Source organism: Centruroides sculpturatus, unplaced genomic scaffold (genome assembly GCF_000671375.1).
Source record: "Centruroides sculpturatus isolate CEXI.00-Female unplaced genomic scaffold, Cexi_2.0 scaffold453, whole genome shotgun sequence".
NCBI lineage: Eukaryota > Metazoa > Arthropoda > Arachnida > Scorpiones > Buthidae > Centruroides > Centruroides sculpturatus.
This window is the reverse complement of record NW_019384758.1, coordinates 10163-36161: the sequence shown is the minus strand read 5'-3', so window position 1 is coordinate 36161 and position 25999 is coordinate 10163. Positions and strand designations below refer to the sequence as shown.

General features: G+C 30.9%; 1 protein-coding gene across 2 annotated transcripts in view; it reads left to right on the top strand.

Moving 5' to 3' along the window:
- The window catches only part of LOC111628742 (alpha-mannosidase 2C1-like), a 36217-nt gene extending 11142 nt beyond the window's left edge, over positions 1 to 25075 (top strand). Inside the window, exons 3-6 of one of the 2 annotated variants that reach the window (XM_023372583.1) lie at positions 10044 to 10298; positions 21152 to 21378; positions 22864 to 23037; positions 24368 to 25075. In XM_023372583.1, coding sequence (XP_023228351.1) covers positions 10044 to 10298; positions 21152 to 21378; positions 22864 to 23037; positions 24368 to 24448 — 737 coding nt within the window. In that variant the 3' untranslated portion in view covers positions 24449 to 25075. The remainder of the gene's footprint in view (positions 1 to 10043; positions 10299 to 21151; positions 21379 to 22863; positions 23038 to 24367) is intronic. The other variant, XM_023372582.1, reaches the window with a different exon arrangement.
- Positions 25076 to 25999: the final 924 nt, after the last annotated feature.

Below are 25999 nucleotides of genomic sequence, written 5' to 3'. Positions count from 1 at the left end.
TGAAACTAGTAGAACGTTGGAATTAAGAATTAAAGAACACGAAGCAGCAATTAGATTAAAACACAATAATTCTCCATGGTTCAACCATATAAAAAATAGTAATTGTCAAATAGACAGAAATAACATAAAAATAATTCATTTGGTAAAAGATATGTATAAATGTAAATTTAAGGAACATATTGAGATTATAAAATTTAAAGATGATAATTTAATCAATGTATCAAATGGTATGCAAATAGATCAACAATGGTATAATATAATAGGTGGCACTAATGAAAAAAATTGGTTGTAATGTATTTATCATAATGTAGTGACAGAAAAAAATTGGAAATACAGTAGAGCGTCGATTATCCAAAAGTCAATCATCCGAAACGTCAATTATCCGAAAGAATTCCAGTCGGCAAATTTGAATTTTTGCCAGTGTTGTGGCACTGCAATCTTTGGCTATGTCTTAGGCTACTCAAATATTTTATGTTTTTGATACTAAATTAACTTTTGAAGTATAATTTTTTATTGTTTTTATACTTTTCAATATAGGCTATTTATTTTGTTCATACAAAATAAAAAAATTATTTTTTTACGATACAATAGTCTTCGTTAGGCTTAAAATCAACGAAAATTCAACGCAAAGCGAGACTCAACAGAGAAAAATGTAAAGATGGGGTAAATTAATATATTTTTTCGTACACAATCGGTTATCCGAAACATTGATTTTCCGAACAACCCCAGTCCCCAATTGATTCGGATAATCGACGCTCTACTGTATATTGTAAAATTGTGTATATATCTCTTAAAAAATGTTTTTATATTACTATGCTATCTGTAAAATGATTATAATTGCAGTTACTGCAATGTTATATTTTAGAACATACACATTCTTTTACTTATATAAGATTTTATGAGCAAATGTTAAAAGTGAGTATCGTGTTATATTGTTATTTTATCAAGATAATGATGTTATAAAGTAAAAAATTATAAAATTATTAATATATTAGGTTTTCCGTATTAATGGTAAAAATGTATTAAAATCTTTCCAATGTTACCTGTTGTACACCGTGGTTTTTAGACGACACTTATACGATACCATAGGTATCGTATAAGTGTCATCTAATAAGTGTCATAAGTGTACTATCATACTTAAAAATTGTCACACTTATACGATACCATAGGTATCGTATAAGTGTGACAATTTTTAAGTATGATAGTTTTATGTTAGTAAATATGAAAATATGACCTGCATGCAAAGAGTTTTGTCATGTTACTAATTATGTTTTTTTAATAATTTGTAGTATTGCACTGAAGAGGGACTTAACATTTATATAAGTCCGAAATGCATATCTGGAAAGAATAAAAGAAGTGTCTAACCTGAAAGCTGTAATGATAGTCTGCCGAACTTAATGTCGGATTAAAGAGAGAGACATACATACATAGAACATATTTTTAATTAATAGATATTTAGCAGTATATAAAACTTTCCATTTTTTTGAAAAGGTATATGGACTGGATGATGAATTGTCACTGCTGATCTAAAATTTCCAAATTCAATTTCTTTAATTTTTATTGCATAATCAAACTGATAAAGGCATGTATTATCCTGGTGAAAGATTATTTCCTTTCAATTAACAAGATTTGGGGGTCTTTGTTTAAGATGTTGTTTACTCAATCTATAAGTGCTGACAATAGATATTTTTATTAGGTCTAGAACCTCCTTGTAATAAATTATGCCATTTTTATCCCATATGTTAGTTTTAAGATCATTCATTGTGTGACTAAGCACTTCCTGTTATGATTGACCAATGAAAATTGTTCAGAATGATATTTACAGACTGTTTGTTTATAATAGATTTTAATTTAAGATAGACTATAGGATGATTCTCTTTGTTTAGAAATTATTTTTCATTTTTTTTTTAAATTTAATCTTCCTTCAGTTTTGTACATAAAAATTAAAAAATAGTTACATTCTGAAAACAAACATGCACAAAATTTGGAGTCTTTTTACCGCTAGAAGCACCATACCAGTCAATTTGATGATTTTATATGCTTCTCAAATCATCATCTTTCCTTACACGTAATTGTGTCTTTGTGACTTTTATTGTCTTTTTTTTTTACCTAGAATAAATTTCTAAAACATTTTGACAAAATTTTTGATAATTAGCAAGTATTACACATGTTTATCTAAAAGTGACAATTACAGTCATAATGACCAGTATTGAGAAAACATTGTTTTTCTAGCTATGAAGAAGGGACGGGCAAGTTTAGGTATGCACATCAGTATATGCACAGTATGTACTTTAATATTAGTTGAGTTTTCAAATGTTATAATGGCAATGATGAATAGAAAATGATGACTGGATCAGCATTTACAATTATTGAAAAATATTGATAAAGTGGATTCTGATGAAGAAGTAGAAGAAAATTTTCATCAGGAAAGCAATGAACTAGCAAATTTCTCTAGTACAACTTCAGATGATGATAGTGTCACTATCTCCTGGTCCTTCTAAAGCAAGTCAGCATGGCCATAAGAAGAATTTGAAAAATTTAGCAATTTTTAAATTTGGAAGTCGACTAATCAAAAGATTTAAAGGTTTGGGAAGTTGTAAAACTGGAAAATTAAGCAGGATTGATGGGATAACGCAATACGGGCAAATTGCCAAGGGGATGCTTTCTGGGAAGACATTCTATGAGAAACTGGTCCCTATTTATTAATAATTAATAGTTGTTAGACACATGAAAAAAACTTCATTCAGCCAGACCCTTGATGACAGTGAGTAGTGAAAAAAAATATTTAGTGTATTTTTTCTGATGTTTAGTTCTAAATGGAAAATGCATGGTTAAACTATTAATATAACCTAAGTAATTTTTATTGTTTTACTAGCTTACCCATCGCGCATTGCTGCGATCTCAGAAGAAAGGAAATTCAAGCAAACTCGTTATGATAAAATTCAATTTACATTTTATTATTTTTATTGAAACTTATTATTCATTGAGAAAACATTTCAAAGTGTCGTTTCAATTCTATTTATTTATTGGAGTGCTTGTGGATACACGATATTTTTTGTTTTTCCGCCTGGTGCTTACACGAATAAATCGGAAGGTTTTTCGACGCGTGAGCCGGCCACATACAGTTGTCCATGCGAGAAGCACGGATTATCCGAATTTAGCCCACACACTCGCTGCGATTGTCAGAAGTGCGATATTTCCCATTTTTATATATATTTTTTAATCCTTTATAATTTTAATTATTTAATTGCTCCTTCCTCTCTTCCTTGGCATGTTGTGAAATTTCTGATAGTTGGATAATAAACCGTTTTATTGTAATTTGTCTTTTTAAATTATTAGATGATATTAAAATTTGGAAAAGGGGATCCCTAGATCGGTAAAATAGGCGAATTTCCTCCTACAACTTCGGTTGTTGTTTGGTATACAGTTAAAGTTTTAACAAAGTTCGAGCGAATACATAATTAGCAAAAAAAGTTGAAATAAAGTGATTAAACAAACATTATTACGAATATCGTAAATAACAGTTCACAAATGCATATATAGAAATATTTTTTGAAGGGGAAAATGGTCTTCACAATTTGAAATCAATCGAACACACTGTGCTCGAATGCTCGTGTAAACACGCACCATCTATTGTAGGATAAATGTACTATGCCACAAACCTTCGCCGGAGTATATTAAACAACTTCCCAAAGTTTCACGGCAATCGGATAAACGATGTAGTAATGCATGAAGGACAGACAGACACACACACACACACACACACACACACACACATTCATTTTTATATATATAGATAAAGAAATGTTTGTAAAAGCATGTATTGTGCAATCAATAGTGCTGTGTCAGTTATTTAAAACAAAAAATTCTGTATATGACTGATGCCTATTTTTCTTTTTTCTAAATAAATGGAAGATTTTTATACTGGTTTTATTGACCTGCAATGTCTCTTTTATTCCATGGATAAAATGATTTCATAGCATTTCTAGTGTTAATATGTTTCTTTTTACATGAAAATATTAATAGAGTTGACCTTTTCTTGATTCTCTTTTGTTATGAAAAAGATTACATTAAAATGATGCCTTTAAGATACATTACTTGTATTTGTTCTTGAACTGCAAACATTTTTGAGTAAATCTTTGTCTTTTTCATTGTTGTACAGAACAAAAATTATTCATATTTATGTAGGAAAGTAAAAATGTAAGATTCCTTATGCTTTTACTATAGTTTAAATATAAACAAGTTAGAATATGGAACAGATCAGGCATATACCCAAAATGTTTTTTCACAAATCAATTAAAAATAATAATATGTATTCAGTAATACCTGTCTGGGAGTTTACAAAAGATTTAATTATTACATAAAAATATAATTAAGCATAACATATTTGAAAATTGAAAATTAACAGTCAATCTTAATAGTTTAAGCAGATTATTAATAATAATAATCAATAACAATAAATTTATACATTTATATTAAATTCAAAAGATAAAAATCTTTGTGGTTATTTTTTTTTTGATCGATTACCATACTTTCTCTCTGTTATATATAACAGCTGAGAAAGAAAAAATAGTTAATCGCTTGTGTTCACTTTTTTTAAAAATAACTTTTATAACATATTACTATAATAATAATTTTCCATAATAAAATAATTTAGAAATGTAGATAAGGTTAAAAATGAAAATGATACAGTTTTACTGAACTACATTGTACATTCAGCTTAAGTCAGCTAATGTACTGTACATCATTGTACATGTTGTAGCTGAATGTGAAATATACATTCAGCTAAAACTAAAATTAGCTAAAAATCTTAGCTAAAATTAGCTAAAAAGCTAAAACGAAAAAAAATTCTTTTTAAACGAAATAAAAGGAAAAGTTATGAGAGTTATAAGCATGCTATAATACTCGTGTCTGTAAATAATATAGAATGCACAATAGTGCCTCGTGGTTTCCTTGAGAAGATATCTGCCAAGATGTTGAAGATCTACAACACTCCTCTTGCTAATACTTTGAATCTGTCGGCAATAAGTGTTATGGCGCCGACTCTGCCTCGCATATTTGTATTCGCAAAAACCCATAAGAATGGACAACAGTTACATGCGGTAGTGGATAAAACTACTTCTCTTACTATTAAAATGGAGAGACTTCTTAACAAATATATCACTAGCAATCTAGAGGATCATACGTACACTGTCACTAATCCAGAACAAGTACTTAAAAATTACGGGATCTTAACGAGTCAATGATGGCATATTTTACGGTATGTGACTATCAAACATTGTTCCCATCTATAAAACTGGAACCCTGTTTCTGTGAGCTGAGAGATTTTCTTCTGGCAAAGGTGGAGGGCTCTTATAAGTATCTCCCTGATGTGTTAGACTTGATGTTACATATCCCTGATGCGTTAGACTTTCACACTTGATGGTACATATGTCCTTCTTCAAATACGAAGTGGTAACCTACCGGCAGATGAGGGGTGTACCTATGGGTAGCCCAATATCAGGAACACTCTGTGAATTAATGGTCAGATAACACGAGAATACCATATTACCTAAATTTCAAGAGGACATAGCATTATATGTCAGGTACATTGATGACATTCTCATAGTATGGAACAAGGTACAGTACTTAACCTTGACCTGGTACTTAAGTATTTTAACGATAACCCCCATGGCCTGTCATTGAAAGGTGAACAAGAGAGTCATACAACAGTACATTTTTTGGATATCACCATCAAAATGGAGCATGGTCATCTTTCCACCTGTGTTTTTCGTAAGAAGTCATATACACCTCTATTTATACCTAACTGTTCACATGACCTTTACTGTTACAAAGTCTCTGCTTTTCGATCTTTGGTAAAAAAGGGGCGCACACATTGTTCGGAGCAAAATGAAAAGGAAAACAAATTGATCAAGGCCCTTACAACAGAACATGGATACCCATCCTCTTTGGTTAAGCATCTCATAAAACAATATATAAATAAAAGGGCGAGGACTATTCTACAAGATGAACGAATGAGGGTTATCACATACAATCAAACACTTTCTAATATATATAGAGAAATTGCAAGGACCACTGAAGTACACATAACATATTGACACTCTCCAACGGTCTTCTCTCTCATCAGAAATGATAAAAACTGTATAGATGACTCATACTCTCCAGGGGTTTATTCAGTACCTCTTCACAATGACAGAGTTAACCGCTCATTAACATACAATGGAGCAACGGCCAGAGATCTTGCCATGAGGATGAAAGAACATGAATACTCCATAAGAAAAAAGCTGACTACTATGGCGTTAGCAACATATGCGAGTAATGAGAAAGTTCAGGTTGAACTACATAACGCTAAATTATTACATAGAGTATTGGAGAAGGCACAACTCAAGTGCCTTGAATCGCTTGAGATCTATCGTGTAATTAAACAGGGAGTCGCTATTAACTTCAAGGAAACGGACATGCTTTCCACAGCATGGCACACCATTTTTGAACTAGATTCCAACGACAAAAACTTGCATTAAGGATAATTTAAATTACGGAGGATATTTATATCATAATTTACTTGAAATTAATTGGTTATTTATTTGGATATGCTTCAAATATTTTACGTGTTTAAATTTTAACACAAAATATTTGAATTACATAATTAATCTGAACTTTTAAAAAACATTCTATTTTATGACGTTTGTTCGATATCATTAATATCTGAAGGTGTCTATTTCACATAGATGAAAACATTCATAGTAAGAATTTTTCTGTTTTGTTATGAACTGGTGATGGTTTATTTGGTGAGTGTATAATATAGATTTGAAGTGTCAAAAGGATAGTTATCAGATTGTGCCCAAAGTGGAGTTTATCAAAGCTCAGCTATTTGAAAATACCAAGCTCTGATGTGACTTCGGGCCAGAGCTGAGAGCTGACTAGAGTGTGTAGCAGCAAAGCCCAAAAATGGGCTTTGCTGCTAACATCCCAACTCAGCTCTCGGCTCTGGCCCAATAAAATTGCATTTGCAATAATAACAAATATAAAGTATATCAAACATATTTTTATTTATCTGTTTTTAAAATGAGAGCATTTAAATAAAAATTACTTGAGCATTAAGTAATTGAACTATAAAAAATTTTTAGATTAAGAAAATTATTAAAAGTAATAAAAGATATAATATTTTAAAATAACAACAATCATTTCTAGCAAAAGTGCACAGTGCAGTTCTGATAATTCAAAGTGGATGGGACTGTCACTGCCTCAAATTAAAAAAAATCTCAGAATTTATAGAAAAACAGGAAGAATCAGAAGAGATGTAAGAAAAAAAACTACATATATAAATTCAAAAACTAGGCAATAAATTGGATGTATTTTAATGAATAATAAAGTAAATACAATTAAATATCATAGAACACAGATTGTGTAAGCATAAAGAAATTCATCTTGAGGTGAGCTCAGTTGTGAGCCAAATTGCAATTCTGGATTCCAGTTGTCAAATTTTGTGAGCTGATTGATTTTCAGCTGTAGCTCAGTTCAACTCTCCTCATTTGGTAGAACTGTAGTCGAGGCTTAAGGATGCCAAGAAGCTCTAATGACTGAGTCTTTGGATCTTAAGATACAAGTTGTTTAGAATCCATAAGTACTAGTGAAGCATCTTTTTATTTAATTTCAATATTTTTAGATTGTAGTCAGATAGGCATGATTTCTGTCAAGGTTGCTATAAGGATAAAGATGTGAAGTTTGGGTAAAGTTTGCATTGGAGATCTCTGAGTGAATCAATGTCTAAGCAATTATTATTAAAGGATTTTTTTTTAGCAGTCTTTTGTTATTAGAAGAGAAGTTGTCTTTTGTTTTTTAGAGAATTAAATTAATAGATAAATATATAGAATCTATACAATTGGAGGTTTTATGGTTGGATAAGGATAAAATAGATTTAAAGAATAGAGTTACTAAGTTGGAGAACTCAGATAAAGGTGCATCTTAAGGTATGGATAATATCAAAACCATATCTTTCATTCTGATGTATTTTTCCAGGTTGGGTTTAAGATAAACAAACAAACATTTTTAATTTATTTATAAACCTGCTTCAGGTATAGCATTAGCATTTGAAAAATACATCAGAACGATGTATTTTTTGAATTTGATTCCCTTTCCAGTGCCTGGAGGTTCTTCTTTGATAACTTCTATGAACAAGGGTCAGCTTTATACAGAGAAATAAACTATAAAATCTTAGTGGTGTTCAATTTTAAGGATTACATTTTTAGGATTTTATGCAAGGAATTATCAGTGAATGATATGCCATAGAAGGAAGATGTTTGTTTTAATAAGTTATGGCAACATAATACTTAGGCGATCTGCCTACAGGTATGCCTTCTTTTTAAGGGTAACTGGCCCCTATTCAGGCATTACAGATGTGGAGAAAACCGGAAAACCCCACATGGCCAGCTCGTCCTAGTGAGACACAAACTCACAATTGAACTCCCAGTGTTCAGGTAATGGAACTGCTTGGCCACTGGTGGGTCATATGGAATGAAGAGGATGTAAGAGTTTTCAATTTAACCAGTAATAAATTTATGGTTTATTTAATTAAGGTTTTTTTTGTGAGATTGAGAAATGATTTTCTAAGATGCTTCATAATTGTTTAAGATAAGTTTAAAAATAAATTATCATTACAATATTAAGAAATGACAGAATATATAGAATTCTGTCAAGAGTCTATCTTTAACTAAAATTGATTATTTCAGATTAGTGGCCAATTCAAATTATTTTATTTCTGATTAATGATAAAAACTATAAAAATATAACAGTAAAATAATTAATAAAAAATAGCAATTTAATTGTTAATTTTTATTATTCTCTAAGTAATAGCATCTTGAATAATAATCACTTACATTTTTTCTAGAATATTATCTATACTACTATATAAAGAGACAATGTATTTTTTGTTTGTGACCAAATTACTGAACCAATCATTACCAAATTTTAACTGTAGCATCTTTATGATCTCCAGAATGTTTACCACTAATCAAACCTACAGATTTTTTATTAATTAAATAAAACTGTAATGGATTTCTGTCTGTCTATTTGTCTCTCTCTTCACTAGATGGCAACACATGAATTAATACTTTATGTCAAGTCATTATCTATAAGAAAAGTCTATTATTGAAGTTAACTATTATATTTGAAGAACTGACATTGGTTAATTAGCAAAATCTTCAAGGAATTAAAAAAGTGGCATCATCATGCTAGATGGCAGTATGTGTACTTATGGCGGGTTTTGGAATTGTTACGCATTAATTTCTACAGGTAATTGTACAAAATATTCGAAATAGTTATTGGATTTATCTCAAGTGAATATTTTTGAGATTGATTGATAAATAATGCCGAGAGCTGTGAGAGCATGAAAAGGAAGAAAAAGTTCATAATTGTAGACAACGTGAATCTATGGCAGAGTGGTCTCAAAGACTGGAAGAGCAACAAATTTGTTTGGCTCAGAATTGAATGTGTATAGCGAGGAATTTTTTAGGTTTTAAATCAACATAACTTATTCAGAAGTTTTATGATTTTATTTTTTTATATTTTGCAATACTCTACTGCAATACTACACATTGATCACCCGAAAATAATTAATGAACAATTATGGTAGTTCAAATTTTCCAAGTTCTATATGTAAATAAGAGCGGGTGAGGCTACAACAGGGGATGTTAGTTTTTAACAAATTCAATTAAATTATTATTTAGGTTTAGTTAAATGTTTTGTTGTTATAATCACCAAACAGGTAAGATGAAGCAATTAATATATGATTATAAATTACAGTATAAAGACAGAAAATAAGATTTTTGTATACAAAATTCAAAATAAAATTATTCAGTTTTTGTCTTTTATTAAGATAAATTTCAATTTATCTTGAAAATTACTTTTCCAAATTAAAAATTTGTTTCTTGGGTTTTTTAATATTTCTCTAAAGTTAAGTTTAAATGAGTTTAATATTAATTATTAAATACTATAAATTTAGCTTATTATATTTTCCTGTATTTATTCTGTTAATATTCTTGTAGGTTTAACTCCTGGTACAAGTGATGAAGATGAGCTAGTTATGGTAAATGTATTGTCTTGGCCTCGAACAGAACTTATTCACGTACCTTGGCCTCAGGATAAAGTGTCAAGACGTGTTTGGATTGAAGGAATTGGAAAGGCAATGCAGTGTATTAGGACTGAATCTGGAGAAGGTACTCTTGTACCTGTTGTTGTTGGGCCTATGGGATATCAGTTATTGAGAGGAATATCAGCTACAAAAATATCTGTTTCTTTAGGTAAATTAATTTTCATTTTAATGTGATTAATTATAATTGGATAAGAAATTTTTGGCTACATCTATTGTCATCTTTAAGTTCAAAATGTAAAATAAAAAGCAAAGCAAAGAAGTCACAATGTAGAATATTATATGGCAATTCCAGCAAATGTGTCTGTATTCAGTTAAAAGTTTAACAAAGACCAATTAAAAGCAAAAATACAAGGTTAACATGTATAAATATGAATATAGATCATAAAAAAGTGAAATAGCTATAATTATTGTTATATGCATGTAGATTAACTGTAGGCTTGTAATAACTTACATGTGTTAGACAAAAACAAAACTATGACCATAACAATTAGTAGATGATGTCTACAAAACTTTATGTAGGTGGGTCTGGTGATTTGGTAGCACTAATGTTGGAGAGTCTATTGACTTTAGTTTTATTAACCATTCAACAGTGGAATAGTCAGGTATGGTGCTTCCCAGTAGTAGTGGAGAATAAATGTGTGAAAGTTTTAGAGTCTTTTTCCACGTGTTTTTCTCACTATTTCGAAAAAAAATTTTGTAAACAGTTATGTCTAGTAAACAAAAGTCTTTTTTTTATTGTTACATAATTTATATTTTATGTGAATTTTTTTTTTTGCTGCAGTTTTAGGCTAGTTTTTGGTGATACCCCCAAAAGAATTTAATGCGTATATTCGTCCCTCACCACTGCCACATGATTGCCCTTGACGAATATATTTGTCGCTCATTGCTGAGTGGTTAAGAGTATTAATCAAATGATTAGTCAATGATTGTGTCATGATATGAATATGGTTGTATCATTTGATTAGTAATATTTGAGTAGTTTGTATATACAGTGGGTGATCAATTAATGAACATAATCTGTTCCAAGACCTTGTTTGTTAACCGATTATCGATTTACCATAGATTTTTATGGGAATTTGATTAATTTGTTCTGGAGACCCCAAAAAATAAATAAAAGGTAAATAAAAAATTATATACTTTCTTACTAAATTAATTTATTTGTAATAACTTATATACCTACACAGTCTTGCATTTTTATCAATCATGTTTTTTTTCCCCATTTGTGGGACATTAAATAATATGTTCAATGTTCATTGTTTTTCTCTTCGGGATTTTTTGGAAGTAATTAATAACATTATCATTGTAGAGATCCCCAAGCCTATTATGGTCTGGATGCCATTCTAAGACTGCTGTTCTGACATTTTCCCACTTCTTCAAAAGATCTTTAATAGCAGATGTTGTTATTGGTCTTCTTTTTCAGAAGAAAACACATCATGCTGAGATTCTTGGTGTTTTTCATTCAAGAGTTCTTGGAATTCTTCTGTTGTCATATCAGTTTCAGGTTTCATTATGAGCTCTTCAATGTCATCTTCATTCACTCCCCCAATTCAAGATCTCTAGCAGTTGTCCTTGAAATTATGAATAAACTTGTTACATCATCTCTGTCTTCCTAAATGCAGGAGGAACACAACTTTCACCAAGCAGAATTCAACTGTCATTAGGTGAATTTTGACCATGCCTTTTGAATGAGTCGGTTAGCTTCAAGAATATCAAAGTTTTCTTTCCAAAACGTTTTTAATGTCATCATTGAGGAGAACTGACATGCTTCAGAACACCTTGAATTTTATCTCCTAGTGATGAATGTTGAGTTTGTTTCTTTAGTTCTCCAAAAATTTCTCAATTGATTATTTTACATCACTACTTCTTGTGTTTGTTCTGTGAGGTGTTTATTATTCAAACATGTGTTTGTTATCCAAACATAAAAATCTATTGCAAAAGTGTTTGTTGTCTGATTTCTTCACAGTCCAAACTGTTTGTTAAGTAATCACCCACTGTATAATTATATATTGAGTTTCCCAAATAAAAAGTTTTGAGTTGGGTATGTTTTCAAAAGTTTCACATCATTGCAAAATAGTATATATATCCACTGTGTATAAACATTTTTGCAAGCTCTGTATTTCTCCTATTCTGAGCAAGAGTTTTTTTATGCCTTATTTTTTTTTATTTCTTGACATTTCAAACATCAAAAGCATGTATCCAATAATCATAACATGCAAACAAGTCTGACATCTTAAACAGTGTTGTTAGTCTAACAAAACATATTTTGAAAAATAATGTCCAAAGAGATAGCATATATTTCTGAAATATTGGTTAGTTTTCTTTGTTAGACATGTAAAATTTTCTTGAAGTTTTTATTCTATTCTTTTCATTTTATGGTACTATTCTGTGACTATATCTTTGACCACAACACTTTATTAAAGCTAGTATCTCACAAATACACTGTCCTCCCAGTTTCTTCTTTTCTTGGACTTAGGAGGCTTTTAGTTCAAGATAGAACTCCTTGAATTATTTTTGATTATGAGTAAGATAGAGGGAATATACAATTCCCTCTATCTTACTCATTTGATACTACCAATCTTCTGTATATCAAAGTAATATTTAGATAGCCAATAGCAAGGATTTCAGAGCATATAAAAAATCACCTATTCAGAATGAATAGAAGAGAGACAGAGCTTATAAAAATGGTTGTAAACAATGAATACATACTATTTTTGGATGATATGAAACTTTCAAAAACAGTCCCTAATCTAATACTAGTTTTATTTGAGAAATTCTTTTAATATCAACTCTCATGCTAGCAGATCACCAGACATGCCTACATGTGGTATCATAGACATCATCTGATTGTTATAGTTGTAATTTTTTGATTTTGTTTATATAAGCACATATTACATGTGTAACATATAATAATGATCCTTCCATATTCTGCATAGTTTGAACATATGTATTGTGAAAATATTTACTTTTAAATTTTAAATTTGTCCTATTTTTCATGTTCCAGTTCAGTTATGTTGTTGTTGAAAATATGTTTAAATATCAAAAACACTTAATTTGATTTATAAAAATACTGTTTATATATACAGTAGTACCTCAGGATACTAAATTAATCCGTTCCGAAATTGAGATCCTATCATGAAAATGTTGTAAGGTGAATCATTTTTCTTCATGTGATTACATGTAAAACCAAATAATCCGTTCCAACATGAAAAACACACTCAAATTAACGCTAAGTAGTACATTGAAAAAAAATAACTTTAGTAAGGAAAACACTGAAAAATGCAATTTGTAGTTATAAATGTATAAATAACTATAATAGAATAATAATTGATAAAAAAAAAAACAATTGTAGTTTTATTTGCACTTTACCTTTGAGGATAGACAACGGTGGAGGTGTAAACTGGTGGTGGAGGAAAGGGAGAAGGGAAATGATACTAAAACTTAACTTACATAACATAATGTAGCAATAACTTAAAAATAACTTAACACTAATTTTTAACTTTTCTGTTTTATATATATTTTTTAAAAGTTTTTATTCACTGCTTTTTGCTTTCTTTCCTTCACTTCCACCAGCACTTTCACTGGATAGAGGTTGCTTGGTNTTAACTCCTTAAGGACATTGACATTTTTTATATAGATTTCAATTAAACGTAAAAAATACTTAAAACAGAAAAAAAACGAAAGAAATGCGTTTATTTTGAAGAAAAAGCTTTAAATTTTATTTTCCTTTGTTTCGCCTGTCTGTGAAATGTAACACCGATGAGTCATTGTTTACACAGCTGGGTGACCTTGAACACAGCTGGAGTCGGATTTCCCGGGACATTCTCATAGACGTCTCGGGAGGACAAGGGTTTAAAGTAGGGTGACTATAAGCGACACAGAAATTTTTAAATATTTTTAAAAAATTCAATATTTTATTGCGATTTCCGACCCCCCCTAATTAATTAATTATATATTTATAAAAATATATTAATTAAAAAAATTAAAAAACCATCGGAGGTCGTTTTTGACATCAGAAACTAACTTTAAATAACTTTACTGAATGAAAATCCGTGCGCTACAACTTAAAAACCATGAAATAATTTTGATAAAAAACTCCCATTAAAAAACAATTAAGCCTTAATCGAGCCTTCACATAGGCTCATTAAAATCGCGATAAAATTTTTTTGCGCGGGAAAAAAATTTTGAAAAAATTTCGGGACCTAAAAAACATTCCAAAAATTGAATAAAAAAAATTTTTTTCAAAAATGGCCTTAAGGACCACATTTTTCGTAACGCTATGTAGGCTTGACGTATATATACGTCAATGGAGACTGAGGAGTTAAAATGTTTTTAAAATGACTTAGGCAAATGTCATTACTCCGAGCAGCAATACAGCCAGTGTGAACCTTTTCGGGATATTTCTTTTCAATAAAATCAATCACTTTCTGATAATACCTCAAGATTTCCTTTATCAAGAGAAATCCTTCCACGACAAAGCAAACACATGGACTGAGACCAATGAACAGAAGTGAATAAAAAATTGCACTGCAAACTAATGCAACGTTGTATTGTGAGTTTTTGTTTATACCATGGAGCAAAAGTATGTTTGAATTTCATGTCGTATCCTGAAAATTTCGTATGCTGGAGCATTCATATCCTGAGGTACTGCTGTATTAAACTTAATCATACTTTAACATCAAAAACTGACTTTTTATTTCAGCTCAGCTTATATATATATATATTTAAAATAACTAAATAACTGTACTATATATATATGTTATTTAGTTATTTAGTAATTTTAAATATAAATGATCAGAAATTTTTTATAAAAAAGAATATAAAGATGAAAAGACTATAGCATGTAAAGGAAATAGCTACAGAGGTTTATAATTTATATAAAGGTTGTGTTCAGAAAAATATTTATATTGTAGATATTGTCTTAGGTGAACAAATTTTAGTTAAACTCAATGGTGGATGCTATAGTTGTATACTGTATACATGAATTTATATAAAACCATTATTTGTAGTCTCACAGACCTGTGAATTATGAAACCAGCATACAATGAATATTTATAATACATCAGTTTGTAACATAGTAAAATAAAAAATTTGAGCAGGAGGTGAATAACAGAACTGCACATGTGACAGCATAAAGTATAGCATATGGTAAATGAAATAGAATATAGAGCATAAATCCAGCATACTCAATTTAACACATCATCATCTTTTCCCATGTTTATATGTGGTCGGCGTTTCCTTCTCTGATACATTTTTTCCATTACTCCTCAACGGCTTCTTCTCTCTTAAGTCCCCTCTGGTTCAAGTCTTCTTCCATTATATCTTTCCAACATATCTTTGGTCTTCCTCTTTTCCTCTTTCCTTTTACTACCAGTTTTCCAATCTTTCCAACATAATTGTCACTTCTTTGCTCTATGTGGCCAAACCATCTCAATCTACATTCTTGCATCTTTTTGCTCAAGGGGCCCACCTTAACAGAATCTCTAATAAAATCATTCCTTATTCTATCCTTCCTTGACACTCCACACATCCATCTCAACATTCTCATCTCTGCCGCCTCCATCTTTCTTTTTGGGCTTTTGTTATTCCCCATGTCTCAGCTTCATATAACATTGCAGGTCTAACAACTGATTTATACAATTTTCCATTCAGATTGCAGCTGACTTTGTTGTCACATAACACACCACTCAGCTTCCTCCAGTTCATCCATCCACATTGAATTCTATGCTGCACCTCAGAGTTCAATCCTCCTCCCATCTCGACAAATGTCCCAGGATATTAAAACTCAGAACAAAAGGGAAAGGCACATTTTGGATTTTAATATTAAACTCATCTCTACCATTCAGAGTCATAAAAGCTGTTTTAGTTCTGCTAATCTTCATGCCCCTTTCTTCCAAAACTTTCCTTCAATCTTCCAGTTTCTTCTCAGCCTTGGTTTGGGAAAGTTCACACAGCACAATATTATCTACAAACAGCATTCTCCACAGAGCCTCACACTTCATGTCATACGTCCATTATCAGGCCAAACAAATAAGGGCTAAGGGCAGATCCCTGATGCAAACCAAAATTACCAAAAAACCCTTCTGTAGTATCTACACTGCTCTTAACTTGGATCTCTGCTCCCTCGTACATTTCCTTGACGAGCCTAACATATTTCTTTGTAACATTCTTTTCCCTCAAACATCTCCATATCTCTTGCTTTGGTACCCTATCATACACCTTTTCTAGATCTATGAACAGCATATGCAAATCTTTCTGCATTTCCCTGTGCCTTTCCATCAGCTGTTTTAGAACAAAGATAGCATCAGTGGTACTCCTTTCTGGCAAAAAGCCAAACTGTTCTTCTCCAATCTCAGATTCCTGCCTAATCCTTCTTTCTACAATTTTCTCCCAAATCTTTGTAGTTTGAGACAATAACCTTATACCTTTGTAGTTCCACAATTTTATACATCCCCTTTACCTTTAAAGATTGGCACAAAAATATCTCCTCCATTCATCTGGGATCCTCTCTTGCTGCCAGAGTTTGTTCATAACGTCCCAGAGGATATCAATCCCTCCTTACCCAAACTTCTCCAAGCCTCAACTGGAATTTGATCAGTGCCTACTGCTTTCCCCATCTTCATTTCCCTAAGCACCCTTTCCATTCTTCTCTGCTAATATCTTGCACTACTCTTTCATTTGCCTCTCCATCCTCGTATAAAGTTCTGGGGTTTTCCTCATTCAATAAATTCCTAAAATATTCTTTCTATCTTTTCCTTGACCCTTTCATAATCTTGTAATACCACTCCTTTATCACCTTTAATTAGTTTAATAGAGGTAAAATTTTACTATGTCTTATCTTTTGCTTTGGCAATTGTCATCAACTGCTTTTCTCCACCTTTCCTTTCGAAAACTTTATAAGCCTCTTCTAAAGCCTTTGTTTTTGCAAGAACCACCGCTTTTTAGTCATTTTATTTGCCAAATGGTAAATTTCTTCCCATCAAATCCCACCTTTTCTTTGTCTCTTTCTTTTGTTTAACTGCAAATTGTACCTCAGCATTCCACCATCAAAGTTCCTTTCCTTCTGGCGATCCCTTTACTGAAGTTTTTCCCAAAACCTCTTCTCCAACTTTCAGAATGCAATTACTATTCAGCAACCACCATGTTTGCACATTATCTGGAAACTGAATTTCTTTTAACACTTTTACTTTAAACTTTTTCCTTAATTACTCCTCTTTCAATCTCTGCCATTTGATCCTTTGTTCAATCTGGCTAACACAATTCTTACAATGGCCCATAAGAAAGTCACAATCCACTAGGGAACTTTGTTGTAAAAAAATCAAAAAAACACAACACCTTAATTCGCTGAGAAAAATTTAATGAAAAGCAAACGTTTTCAGCCAAATCTGTTGGCCATCATCATCTATATTGTATAGCAACACTTTCTCCATTTAACACTTTACTGTTTCTCACTTCACTCAGATGTCTCCTGTGGCACAAGACAAAATCAATCTGGCTGGATCTACCTCCACTCATGTATATAACCAGTTGGTTCACTTTCTTCTCAAAGTAGGCATTAACTAGCGCAAGGTCAAAAGCCACAGCATGATCAACTAGTCTTTCTCCCACACTTCACTTCCCAAGAACTCTTCTTTTTGTATTCTTCCTCTTCCCAACATGACCATTTAACTTGCCCCCACAGATTAATCTCTCATTTATAGGAACACGTGTTATAACTTGGTCAAGATCTGTCAAAAAGTTTGTCTTTTCTTCTTTCCACTACCTGGCTAAGGAACATACACACACAATTGCAATGAAAATTCTACCAACGTTCAACTTAATGCTCATAATTCTATCACACCTTCGTTTAACCTCACAGACACTATCTTTTAGAACTTTATCAATTATGATACCAACTCCACTCACAAACAGATTGTACCCTTCACCAAGTTCTTTAGCTTTATTTCTTTTTCATCTTGTCTCTTGCAGGAACAAAATGTTCACCCTCCTTCTTTGCATAAGATCAACCAACTCTACTCTTCCCATTTAATGTTCCAATGTTTAAAGTACCTATTCTTATACTTGTCTTTTTCCTCTTTTCTTTCTGGACTGACTTCTTTATCCGAACCCGTCCTTGGTTCAGTAGCCCCAGCTCATTTACATAGTTTTTGGACAACATGACTGCACATTGCTTCAGGGGATGTCCTAACACAGTTATAATTTACTTATAGTCTAGCAGAGATTCCATGTAGTTTTGGCATAGATTTTACAGCCAGATGCCCTTCCTGACACAACCCTATTTGTTATAAGGCTAACTCAATTTAACACATATGCCATAGTTATCAGACAGCCATAGTTAAAGAGTTTAATTATACTGCACAACATTGTTTTTTGTTTTAGAAAAACAAAATTTAATACTTTGATAAAATAAATGTGTGATTTTTTTTTTAAATACTGTTTTAAATTCATATACAGTCAAACTCAGATATAGCAAGCATTAGGGGAGAAGATTTTCTTGTTATAACCATTACTTGTTATATCCACGAAGAGGAGTGACATAACTAGAGGAAGAATGGGTTGCTGCTTTGGGCACAAACATGTAGAGGGTGACCCACAGGCAGCAAAATTTCTAGCTATGCCACTAATAATTAGCAAAATCTTTAAATTTTTAATTCTAAATAAGGTGATTCAAAAAAATATGTAATTACATTATACTGTATTTTTATTAATAGTTATATAAACTACAATATAATTAAAATTAAACAGTTTACTTTTTCATAATTAAAGATAATATTAATTAATTAATAATACACCCGATTTCAGTTTTTCTTTTTATCTATAAATCTTAAAATTGATGATTGCTTTATTTCTTCATAATGTCGATACTGTTGAGGATGACAAAGAAAACTTTCTATGCACTTTGACATTTTTTAGGACTACATTGTAACTCATGAATAATTTCTATTTTTTCCTAATTTTGTGAGAAAAAATTTTTTTCTTTATAGACATCTTTCTCATAGAAGGGTTTGTATATAACTAGAGTACAGTAGAACCTTGATTATCCGAATTTTCCATTATCTGGATTGTTCAAAATAGACAAAAACTTTACAAATTTGTTGATTTGCATTTGGCGAATTGCGATACTGTTTATGTATGTGATGGAACGCATAGACCTAACTTTTTTTGTTCCAACAATGTCTCACCTGGCACAGTGGTTGTAAACTTTTAAATAATTTTTTGCTGTAATAAAAATATAACTTGACATACATATTTATAAATAATTTATATTGAAATTACACCATTTCTATGGCCAAGGGCAGCGTAAGGCATGGGTGATGTGGACCACCGCCTACAGCCTCGCGGTCCGAGAGGCCTCGCGCCTCGAAGGTTTATAAATTACTTAAAAGCCGTGAATGTGACGAAAAAATTTTACTCATCATAAAACGATAAATAGTTTCCATTTTTATGAATAAAAATTTGACTGTTTCAACTGCTTTTTATTTTATAAAATCAGTCTTCTTGCTCCACTAGAGGGCCATTAAACAATAGTCAGTCTGTTAATGCTGGTCAATAGTAGTCCAAATTCAATACGAATGTTTGTTTCTTGAAAATTTGATCACGATTTAAATACAGTATTTATTTTTATTAATACCGATATGTCATCAAAAAGAAAATGTATTGTATTATCATTAAAGACAAATCGGATATAATCAATGGTTTGAAATGCGGTGAGTCTGGACATTCATTATCTAATAAATATGGTGTTGGAACATCAATGATCTCAGATATAAAAAAACAAAGTGAAAAAATTATGAAGTTAAACAATAATTGAATTTCTTAATTAATAAAAAATAATTTAATATTGAAGCTACAGTATATGCAAATCTAGACAAATAAAAATTATTCATACTGTATGTACTGTACAGTACAGTACATGTCTTTCACTGTCAATTATTATTTTTTCGATTATACGGATTTTTCCTTTTCTGGACTATTTTCATCCCCAATTAGTCCGGATAATCAAGGTTCTACTGTATATGATAATTTTACAATCATAGTGATGATTATGAAAGTCAAGAAAGAAGGGGACAGTTCCCAAAAGAAAAGTAAGTGATAAATAGGCCTGTAATCTAAGCAGGTAGTAAAACTAATTATCCAATGGTCATAAAACTAAATAACCTCTTCTAAGAATTTGGTATTGTATTTCTTACTTTTCGAACAATTAAGAATGTTCAAGTGTTTGCATAGCTACTGAAAATTTGCTTGGTATATCCATGAAATACTCCTGTTATAATAATGAGAAAATGTGTGGAAATACATGTAAATTAAAATTGTTATGGCATTTTTCTTGTTACTTCCACGTTTGTAATAACAGAGTTTGACTGTGTTTCAAATATATTTAAATATCTATATATCAGATTTCCAATTTAAATTTTAAATTTATTATAAATTATTAAATTAATGGAATGAAATATTAAAAATTTACTTAATTACTTTTGAATTTTGTCAAATTGAGTTAAAATATTAAATGAATTAATTGAAACAAATTAATAATTTTTCAAATTTTATGCCTTTGTATCCTTATGTTATAGTTTGTACTTAAATTGTCTACAAGGACTTATTGATTACTAGAATTTATTATACCGATGACCTCTGGTTCTGCAAATTAAGAAAACAATTCAGAAAAAACAATCTACTTTTCACCTGCAAAAAAAAGACTGTTTTTTCTGAATTGTTTTCTTAATTTGCAGAACCAGGTCACTGGTATAATAAGTCCTAGTAATAAATAAGTCCTTGGTAGACATCTTACATAATAGACAGGATCTATAATGATCAAATTAAGAAAACAATTCAGAAAAAACAATCTACTTTTCACCTGCAAAATAAAGACTGTTTTTTCTGAATTGTTTTCTTAATTTGCAGAACCAGGTCACTGGTATAATAAGTCCTAGTAATAAATAAGTCCTTGTAGACAATTTAAGTACAAAAATAATAATTTTTTTTTTTTTTGTTTTGTTTTTTCAGAACAAAGAAAAGATGGTTGTTTTGTTATACGAAATCAATATATTGAAGCAACTATTGATGAAATGGGTTGTCTGTTATCATTAATACTTCAAGGTTCCAGGAAGGAAGCAATCTCTCCTGGATGCCGAGGAAATCATTTTGTTTTATTTGACGACATTCCACTGTATTGGGATGCTTGGGATGTTATGGACTATCACTTGGAAACTAGACGGTCTGCTGTGTCAGAGGTATTGTAATCAAGAAATTTGAAAAAAATTTAATAAGTCAGTATAAATCATAAACTATGTGACTTATTAATGTAAAAATAAAACCAAAAACAATTTTTTGTTTTGCTTAATCAGTTGATTTATTAAATTTTAAATATCAGTTATTCTAGTAATGCTTGTTTATACAGTAATACCTCAACTTACGCGAATTCGGAGTTACGTGATTTTCAAATCTCGTCGATTCGTTTTGTTTGAGCGCCATGCAACTCTTGATTACTCACCCCCCCACACTATTGTTCAACTTACATGTTCAGACGTGTCATGCGGAATCAACGCATAGCTACAATCTATTTTGTGTTGTTTATTTCTGTGTTTGTTATATCTACGGAGACTTGAGAGACTCTGTGATGATTTCTTGTAACTGTGAACGAATCAAAAGACAAGATAAGATTCACGAGAACATTTATTAGCTTACATACATCCGACTTGGATTTTACACAAATTGCAAAATTATACCTCGACTTACGTGAATTTTACTTACACAGTTATCACTCGGTCCCACCTATCGTGTAAGTTCAGGTATCATTGTATACACAAAATTTTCATGTCTAGAAAAATACTGTATTTACTCACATATAAGACAAGGTTTTTATTCATTTTTCATTGCTTCAAAAACCTGGGTTGTCTTGTATGTGCAAGTGAAGGATTCTTTGCATTTTTGCAATAATTTTGTGAACCATGTGTTTGCATTTTTTACTGGATGCTCACCCTGTGGTGTTTAAAAACAAAAGTATTTTATCTGGGTCGTTTCAATCATTCTTGCATATTGTCAGGAGTAAAGATGAATAGCAATAGGAAAAGCAAAGCTTTTCAATTGAATTCAAAATTGAAATTCCAAAATCACATGGGAGCACTATATAAGTTTTAATCCATTCCCACATGATTATTCAGAAATCAGAATTTGGAGAAACTCATAAGTGTAATTGACAGAGTGGATTCGACTGTTAAGAATTGGCAAAAAAAAAGTTCTCGATTGTCTAGCTTTACGTGAACAAATTATGTTGTCGATTTTACAAGATTTTTCCTTAAAGTTTAAAATGCCAGTAATTTTTGTGGGACAATGTGTGCATTTACGTGTATTTGACATTTTATTTGTGATTAAACAAAATAAAATTAAATTGTATTAATAAATCTAATTTTTTTAATTTTGATCTTTAAAGTCACACCGCATCTTATATGTGAGATCATCTTATAAGCAAGTAAATACAATATTTGTTTTTGTTCTAGGTATGAAAAGGGTTATCTCTGAAACATTAGATGAATTTCTAATGATTATTTTTCATCATTGATAAACATATAGGAAAAGAAAATAAACACATTAAGAAATGTGTTTATTTTCTTTTCCTATGTATATAATTATATGATTACTTTGTTTTTATGATATAATGATCAACTTATATTATTCAAATATGATACGTTTAATCTTAGTCTATATTTTTTTTTTAGATTACCAAGAGTGCTAAGATTGTTGAAAATGGACCTCTTAGAGCTTCATTGAAATTTAGAGTTAGAATAGGAGAACATAGCAAACTTAGCCAAAAGATTACAATTGATGCTATTCATCCTTACATTCATTTTGAAACTCATGTTAATTGGCAAGAAAACCATAAGTTTTTAAAAGTAAGTTTAAGTTTATAATTTTTTTTTATGCTTTATGTCATACTTAAATTTTGGTTAATTTTTGGGTAGAATGTGCTATTATATTACTTCCTCACAGAATGCTCAACTCAGAGCAGTTGGCCTATTTCAGATTTACTGCCTTGGGTTCCTAGTTTCTGCTCTCAAATTGTGTGTAGTAACACAAATGTGTGTGAGGATTTAATTTGGTAGGAATGTGTTCATGTTGCTATGTGTATATAATTCAAGACTAAAGGCCTTGCTAAACAGATGACCCTTTTTAAGGCACTGTGCACACATTTGTGCTGATAGTCTTGATATGACAGTTGCTGTAAAGTGCCCTTAGTTTATTATATGGTCAGATATTTGAAAAAAATAGGAAAATAAGAAATTTAGAGTCACAGGAATGAGATATAATATTAATTTGGAAACCATGCAGAATTTTAAATTTTATTTATATAAATGTTAAATGATTTAATAAATTACTTTTAACTATTTCAAATTTTTAATGTTATGTAATGAAAACAAAATTCAATTACTTGACTAAAAAAACATTTCTGTTCATCTTTGAGACCATAAACCATTGTACTAGAGCATACTACGAACACTGAATGCTCCATGGCCATGAATAGATTCTTTGAGAGGGTGTGCCTTTCAAATACATATTTGGTACATTCTTCATTTTTGAATCTTTCAATGGCCACAGTTGCAGCATCTCTACACTGTAAATTTTTGCTTTTGCAAAGAGAACAAATCTGGTCAGCAATTTCATCCAGTTGTTGATAAATCAACATTGCCATCTATTCGGAGAGAACGCTCAACACATACATCACCAGCAGACTGGAAGAACATTCCTACAGCATTTCCAGTCATGAGGAAGTGCTAAGTAATTTACATCTACTTAATGTCTTGAAGGGTACTTTTTTAAGTGTCTGTAATTTTGTCTCCGTTTCTTTCAACTTATCTGGAGCATTCTGTTTGTTTCTGTGAATTTGGAACTTCCTCCTGCAAAACAGTGTCTTCTAAATATCTATCTGCCATATTAGACCTTGCTTACCTTATGTGCCACTCTTTAACTATGTTACATACAAACAAAGCAGGGACTACTTATGATTATGTCCCTGCTTTGTATGTATGTATATATGTATCCTCTGAAATATTGTGTGAAATGATGGTGAGGAAACTTGAGAATGAGAACCTATCTTGCTTTCAAGACCTAATTATTTTATATAACAGATATGTCAATGGCATTTTAATTATGTGGTGAAGCAAACTAGATCTTCAATACTTTCTCCAATGCTTCACCAACAACCTCTATAGCCTCTCCTTTCAGGTTGAACAAAAAGTTTCAAACAAGTGCACTTCCTTGATACATAAATTATCTTGTGAGAGAGATGTTTTGCCACAAAAGTAGATCATAAAGAAACATATTCTCCGTTCTTCATTCCTAACGAGTCATGTGATCCATACCAATATAAGATAGCAATCCTTCAATTTCTAGTTAGGAGTGTTTTCATGCACTGTAATCAACACAAGATGTAAATGAAGAATTGAAAATTATTATATCTGTAGCCATATACCATAGCTATTCAGCAGCCCTCATTAACAAACTCATATATCAACATTACCAGACTGGAAACCAGATGCAATGTAAAGACAAGTTTGTAGCTGTTACATACAACAAAGCACTAGTTCACATCTATAGTAAAGTGCTCAGAGTGGCTTGATAGAAGAATCTCCATAGTTTCTTTGTTAATTAGGAATGACAAGGAGCCTATGGAAGAACCTTTTTCACCTGGAGTTACACCATTCAACATATACTAAGGTATGGACAACTTTGGATTAAGGGCATTGTAATCAATTAGAATCAGAGAGCATGAGTAAGCACCAGAGAAGCATGAGACTTTCCAATATGGCGCTTGTGGTTATATGGAAGATGATAAATGTCAAATTTAACTGTGATTGTTGTATCAGACTGCAGATCTCTCAGCACTAAAGTATTTAGAAGGTTTAGAAATATACAAGGCAAGAACTGGAAGGCAGTTAATTTTAAAGACTGAATTTTTTTCAGCAATGTGGCAAGCATGGTTTGAGCTCTTTTAGTTAAGTTTAATCTCATAAAATCTATCTAATAAACAAAATGTTTACAAATATATCACACTAGCTTATAAAGCTTTGCAGATATTTTTTAAAAATATAACAAAGATTTTCGCTCTACCCTAGGACCTTCGTTATACTAGAGAAAACCTTTTCTGGTGTGATCTCATTCTGTTCTGTTTCTGATGTGTTCTAATTTCTGAACTTAGAACACATCGGAAATGGAATTGAATAGAATTGCACCAGCAAAGATTTTCTCTAGTAGAACTCCACCTGAAGAAGGCCTTAGGGTGGATCATAAACGTTTGTGATACATTAAAAAAAATACCTGCAAAGCTTTATAAAGGTTAATATGATATACTTTTAATCAATGTTGTTGTTACAATATTTACATCTGATTCTTGTTAAAAGATATAATTTTACATTTTATGTTGTAAGTATGCATTTTTCTAAGGACTGTCCAATTATACTACTAAACACATGCAGTTTCTACCATCTGGAAACTTTTTGTTTTTAAAGTCATTTGATGATTTTAATTTGTAATTTCTATTCTGCATTCTATTTCCTTGTAACTTACCTGAGGATGTTTGTTTTAAATGTACAAAAATGTTCATATTAGTAAACTTTATTGTAATATTAAATTGGTATTGGTGATTGAGTGAATTTTTTTTATTTTTTACAAAATATATATTAAAATATTTTCACTTCGAAAATCTTATGAACATTGATTTCTGATCATGATAAACTGTTGTTTGGTGACTGTGATCAGCATTTAATTATAAATTAATTATGAATTAAGGTAAGACAAATTTGATATCTACCATTATTTCCTGTGTATAACTCACATCAGCATTCATGGACATCTGCA